Genomic DNA, 6,052 nt, shown 5'->3' on the forward strand with positions numbered 1-6,052 from the left:
GCTACGTGTTCCTATTTATCTTTCCTTTTTAATATTTCCATTTTACTTTCGTCGACTTCGGTGTCCACGTTTTGGAATTAGCGAATTAAATGGGTACAATGTTTTGATATATTTATATCGATACTCTCTCTCTCTCTCTCTGTCCATGTACTAGCTTCTAGTATCGTAACCGTAAATTTTGGTTCGAACATACACTTCGTATAGACATGCATTAGTTACAAACCCATATCGTATATATATCAATATATATATATATATATATATATGGATCTATTTAATGTTGTGTAGTACGGTACCGATAATTATTATTACAATCGAACGAAGAGTATATTCCACGTTAGAAAATTTATTAATAGAAATTGTGAAACTTTAATAATCATGAATTATGAAATAAACACAATGTAATGCGTAGTTTGCTTATTCATGAAGTTCTTATAAAAGAGAAAATACAAAGAGAAATATCGAAATATGGAAGAGGAATCGGTTTGAAGATAACGAACGACGATAAGATAATTCTTTATCGTTCTTTCGATATTAGATTCTATTATATTATATACGTAGGTATTTACCGTTTCAATTTCTTTGTCTTTCACTTTTCAGAATTTTTAGGATTCGTAGTATCGCACAAATTCGATGTGTGCTAACCTCTTTGTCTATATATTCTATGTATATACGTATATATACGTATATATACGTATATATATATATACGTATCACAGTATATATGTACGTACCATCCATCGCAGGAACGTAGCTACTAAAATCTAAATTTCAAATTGTTTATTTTTTGTATCAATAAATATATACCTCTTATACACGATATTAATAATATATATATATATAAATATAAGAAATATATTTAATCGCACGACAAAATATTTTCATTTGCTAATCATAAAATATTTGTCGTAAGGCGCTTACAATATTTCAAATTTTTCCGATTGGTGTTCGTTTCGGTTCTTACAGCCAATCACGTTCGATCTATGTTTAATGCCGTTTGCGTCGTTCAAAGAGCTATTTGGAATATCGATTATGCGAAAGAATAAAAATTACTTGTGTACATTTAAATTATTTATAACAATGCGAATGGTTTAGTGATTCTTATTATTAATATTATTTTTATTTCGATTTTTATTATTTTCCATAGTTTATATTTTAACCGCTAGATAGTGCGCAAGTAGCTCCACCATCTTTTTATCCATTGAGTAGCACTTCTATTGTACCAACTCGAACGTTTCTCTGCGCGGCTTCTTCCTTCGCACCGTAGACAAGATGGTGAGTATTTCGCGTTTGTGTTTTTCAAAAACAATCCAAAGATGCCTTGAACATCCGTAAGCTAATCAATATTTATTTACGTTCAATAATAATTGTTTTTTCGTAAGAATATTTTAACGTTTATCTTAACGTAATAATTTGAATTACGTTGCCACACAATGTTGTAAATAACTTGTAATTTCTCTTTTTTTGTTTTCTTCACATGTGGTCTTATAACATCGATTTCTTCAAACTGTGTTTTCGATAAATTATGATGTTAAGTAAAGACATCTATGTTTATTTATTTTTTAGTCAACACATAAGAAAAAGACGAGGAAGCTGCGTGGTCATGTCAGTCATGGACATGGACGTATAGGTTAGTTGTTTTGTTTAAAAAATATATTACGAGATTAAATCTCGTTACGAAACCGTATTATCATTGTGTTTATATGCATCTTAATGAATTAATTATGTGTACAGGCAAGCATAGAAAACATCCTGGCGGTCGTGGTAACGCTGGTGGTTTACATCACCATCGTATTAACTTTGATAAATATCATCCTGGTTACTTTGGAAAGGTAAGAACGTTTTACTGAAATTTAATAGTATCGAGAAATAATAATTGATAATGATCGCGTAATTATTTTCCCATAGCTTGGTATGAGGAATTATCATTTACGCCGTAACACTAAGTGGTGTCCGACGCTGAATTTAGACAAATTGTGGACATTATTACCGGAACATAAAAGATTGCAATATAAGCAGACTCAAGACAAAGCACCTGTTATCGATTTGGTTAAAGCGGTATGTCTTCATTTTTTCTTTCTCTCGTTCTTTCATACATTCATATGTATATGTATATATGTACGAGTCGTTTAGATTTGTTTCTTATGAGATTTTTTTATTATAGGGATATTACAAACTCTTGGGAAAAGGTCGTCTGCCTAAGCAACCCGTTATCGTAAAAGCTAAATTCTTCAGTAAATTGGCGGAAGATAAGATCAAGGCAGTCGGTGGTGCATGCATTCTTTCCGCTTAAGTTATGTGTACGTATTACATATATATTTTTTTTATTTAGGAGCTATGTTGATCATTTGTTTTGTCGGATAAGTTAATTAAAATGATGATAGTACGAACGGGCGGACTTAAGAGTGCGTACAACACTTGAAATAATGTAGATTGTTCATAACTGATATATTTTTGATTATAAACGATTAGGATCCAATGTTGTTCGAAAAATTTTAACGAAATGATATTTATTTTAGGTGACTTGGGTGATTCGATGCGCGCACTTCCACTGTGTACATATGTTCTTAATAAAATCCAAAAAAACTAATTCGAAGCGTCATGAAATGATTTACTTCCTTTTGAGCATTGATTGTTTTATTACCGTTATTTATTTAAAAACTTGCTTATTCAAAGTTAGTTTTTTTTAATTTTAAAATTAAGCTATATGAGGTGGAGGAGGTGGAATTTGCATTCCTGATGCCAACAAGGCAGGAGGAGGTGGAACTGGATTGAACATCGGAGGTCTAGGAGGAGGAGGTACAGGTACCATCGGTGGTAATCCTGGTCGAATTAATGGAACTGGAGGTGGTGGAACTTTGCCAACGGATGGCTTTTCGTTCTTAAATGCAAATTGTAGAAAGAATTGTTTGGTATCTTTGTTCCAATGGGTCCAGAATTTCCCTTCCGCTTTTTCTACTTCTCTGCTTGGTACCTGTTATAAAATTATTAGTATTATCATTATTATTATACAACTTGTAACAAAGAGAGAATCGTTTACATCCATAAGCACGTTACTACCTTAAAGGCAATCGTTTCGTAAGGCTCTGCAGCAAACAACAGATATTGCCATTTGCGGTCTGGTGGTTCGACTCTTTGTTCGTAAGCAGACATAAACCTGTGTCGAGGAATGACATTGTCCGCAACCTCAGGATAATCAACTTGAAACAATAGACTTTGCTGTCCTGATTCTGGATCTCTTTGCTTGGTCACTCTGTAACCTGGTCTTCCAATCTTAACAAACTTTTTGGGCTCGACTCTTGGCTTTTCCGGAGCAAGTGTTTGTGGTGCTTCTTTTGCCTCCTTAGCTGCTCTTCTTGCTAAGTTAGCTTGATGTTTTTTTCCTTGAGTATGAGCTAAATAACTTCCTTCGTTGTTGTGCAACGTAAGACAAAGTTTACACTCGTAAGAGCCTAAATGATTTTTCATAAAATATGGATCCTTGTTAAGGTCGATGGTTTCTAAAGCTAGTTGCCTTAACCTCTCTCGTCGATCTCTGTTACTCTCAGACCATGATGCTACACCACCACCTCCTGTTTTCCCACCAGGTCGATTTTGGAAATCCATTGTGAATGTTTCTTAATAACTTCAAAATACGAGCTCAAAAGTTTCACGATATTTTTATTTCTTATTTCATTTGAAAAACTTTCCTCTTTCAGACGAGACTATGGCTTCACTGGTCAATCACGGTTACCAACTTTATAAGCAACTCGTTTATAAAGTTGTCATATATATTTTTCATTCACGATTTCTCTTGTCCCTTTAAATTAAAAATTCGTCATTCGATATACGAGTAATTATTTATAAATAATTAATTATGAATGAATCTCGATTCATTATATTTTTTTTATTCGATCGAACCTTTACGTTATTTTCTGTAGATAAAGAAAATATCTTTTTTATCGATAACAAAGGATAATATTTTTCAGATGGCACCACCGTTCGTATTTTCGTATGTCGCAGGTAAGTACGTATACAGAACACTGAACAAAATCTGCTAGGGAATAGTTGACCATCGAGTGTCACGACTGCAGCGCCATATTCCCTAGATCTGATCGAACCTTCCTTCCGGAAAACGACGATATGATTTTCTTTTGCATTTATGAATTTTTTTCGTCGCTTCGTACTTATTTCTTATAATGTTTAACAGATATTTGAGTAAATTGTTTATATAAATTATTTCATGAATGTTTCTTCGTAATCAGATAATTTCTTTTTTGTAAAATTTTGTCTTCAAAAGTTTATAATTTTTTATTATAATCCTTTAATATTATTTATCAAGTATCGTGTAACAGGGAGTCTTAATCACAGACATTATGTACATATGTATTCTAAATAAATGAATAAATAAATAAATAAATAAATAAATAAATAAATATACACACACCCATTCTATAAGAAGATATTTAGCAGATGAAGTAGTAAAGATGGATGCCAAAGGCAGTTGGTATTAACTACTTCAGCCATCGGTATTGGCACATACGAGTAGAGAAAATATATTCGCCGTTAGGATTCATGAATATTTAAGTAGGATGTGGGGGAAACCGAATCGTAATTGTACTTGCTGGTATTTGGTATTTTCGATTTCGAATTGCTACCGACATATAAACGCATACGTATCTAAGTAAATACATACGTACGTATGTACGTACGTAGAATTCGAATTTCGTTCTAGTAGTTTCTATTTCCAACATTCAATTTTATATTATAAAAGTCATATTATCTTTGAAACAAATTTTTGGATTCGTGAAATGGGTTTACAGAAAAGGACGAAACAAAAAAATAAAAAAGAAAAAAAAATAAAGAAAAGAGAACAAAAAAGAAAGAAGAAACGAAAGGAGAACGCATTAGGGATGTCGTCTGTATTGAATAGAAAAAAAGAAACCAAAAAAAAAGAAAAGAAAAAGAAAAAGAAAAAGAAAAAGAAAGAAAGAAAGAAATAAAGAGAGAAGAGAGAAATGTTTGCGAGCTAATGAAAAATTCGATTAGGAGAATTCAATGGGGTAGCTCTACGAGGAATGATCAAAATGGCGACTACCGGAGAATTTAAATGGCACGAAAATTAGCAAGGGCTACACGTTATCTCGTTTCACGCGGGAAATTTTTTGAACGAACGGGTTTTAGTTCGACGGTCGTTGGTAAATCGCGTTGCAGTATATGCTTTTATGAAGTGCGCTGCACGTATTCGCTCACCTTTGGATATTCTGGAAGGTACGTTTCTTTCCTATTCACAGGGGTTGTGAAGAAAAAGTAGAAGATAGAAGATGGAAAGGTGAGAGCGTAAGGGCGACGTAAGAAATGGAGGGAATTGAAAAGAGAGAGAGAGAGAGAGAAAGAGGAAGCATCGTTTGAGTTGAAAAAGATAGAAAGAGAGAAAAGACGAGGATGCTTCGAGACAGCATCGATTTTTAAACTTGTTCAGCCGTATATAGGAGGGGTAAAGGGCGCCCCTTCAGAATTTGTCCGATTGAAAATTTATCCGACGCGTACAGTATACCAAGTCGGTCGTATTCTTTTTTTTTGTCATGTTCTTTCTCTTTCCTTTTTTTTTATTCCTTTTGCTTAGATCCTTCTTCTTCATTTTCTTCTTCTTCTTCTTCTTCTTCTTTTCTTCTTTCCCCACCTTCATCGTTCTTATTCGTTTACTTTGTCGTACCTCTCCAAGATTTTTCTTTCAAAGCCTATCTTTGCTCTTTCCTACTCTCTCTCTCTCTCTCTCTCTCTTTCTCTCTCATACTGTCTACCAAGCACGCAACTCTTAGCTCGTTAATAATTCCTACGAGTAGCTAGAGATGGTATGAGAGCCAGAGAGAGAAAGAGAAAGAACATGCCTCATCCTTCGGATTGCTATACATTATTTTACACTTTGGAAAATTTCAAGAAAAGTCGAACGAGAAACGAAGGAACTTTGATTGCGGAAACTTAAGAAATTTTCGTCGGCTGGACGTTTTAGCGGCTTGCTGGCAGAGAAAGAAAGAGAGAGAGAGAGAGAGAGAGAGAGAGAGAGAGAGAG

General features: G+C 33.7%; 2 protein-coding genes across 2 annotated transcripts; one reads left to right on the forward strand and one right to left on the reverse strand.

Moving 5' to 3' along the window:
• The first annotated feature begins 1,197 nt into the window (after positions 1 to 1,197).
• On the forward strand, positions 1,198 to 2,590 carry LOC127063039 (60S ribosomal protein L27a). The gene is made up of 6 exons (XM_050992243.1): positions 1,198 to 1,275; positions 1,567 to 1,630; positions 1,735 to 1,832; positions 1,909 to 2,058; positions 2,165 to 2,300; positions 2,520 to 2,590. The coding sequence occupies exons 1-5, from the start codon at positions 1,273 to 1,275 to the stop codon at positions 2,291 to 2,293; spliced, it is 444 nt and encodes a 147-aa protein (XP_050848200.1). The 5' UTR covers positions 1,198 to 1,272; the 3' UTR covers positions 2,294 to 2,300; positions 2,520 to 2,590.
• On the reverse strand, positions 2,135 to 3,739 carry LOC127063037 (splicing factor 3A subunit 2). The gene is made up of 2 exons (XM_050992238.1): positions 3,061 to 3,739; positions 2,135 to 2,974 (listed from the first exon to the last, which is right to left on the reverse strand). Exons 1-2 carry the CDS (start codon positions 3,604 to 3,606, stop codon positions 2,699 to 2,701), a joined length of 822 nt encoding a protein of 273 aa, XP_050848195.1. The 5' UTR covers positions 3,607 to 3,739; the 3' UTR covers positions 2,135 to 2,698.
• Positions 3,740 to 6,052: the final 2,313 nt, after the last annotated feature.

This window comes from Vespula vulgaris, chromosome 4 (genome assembly GCF_905475345.1).
Source record: "Vespula vulgaris chromosome 4, iyVesVulg1.1, whole genome shotgun sequence".
Taxonomy (NCBI): domain Eukaryota; kingdom Metazoa; phylum Arthropoda; class Insecta; order Hymenoptera; family Vespidae; genus Vespula; species Vespula vulgaris.

Excerpts from the sequence above, each read along its gene's own strand:
- LOC127063037 (XM_050992238.1), bottom strand. The coding sequence starts at position 3,606 with ATGGATTTCCAAAATCGACCTGGTGGGAAAACAGGAGGTGGTGGTGTA. Across the intron at positions 2,975-3,060 it reads ACGAAACGATTGCCTTTAAG|GTACCAAGCAGAGAAGTAGA; the intron begins GTAGTAACGTGC and ends ATTTTATAACAG.
- LOC127063039 (XM_050992243.1), top strand. Across the intron at positions 1,631-1,734 it reads TCATGGACATGGACGTATAG|GCAAGCATAGAAAACATCCT; the intron begins GTTAGTTGTTTT and ends TTATGTGTACAG. Across the intron at positions 2,059-2,164 it reads TTATCGATTTGGTTAAAGCG|GGATATTACAAACTCTTGGG; the intron begins GTATGTCTTCAT and ends TTTTTATTATAG.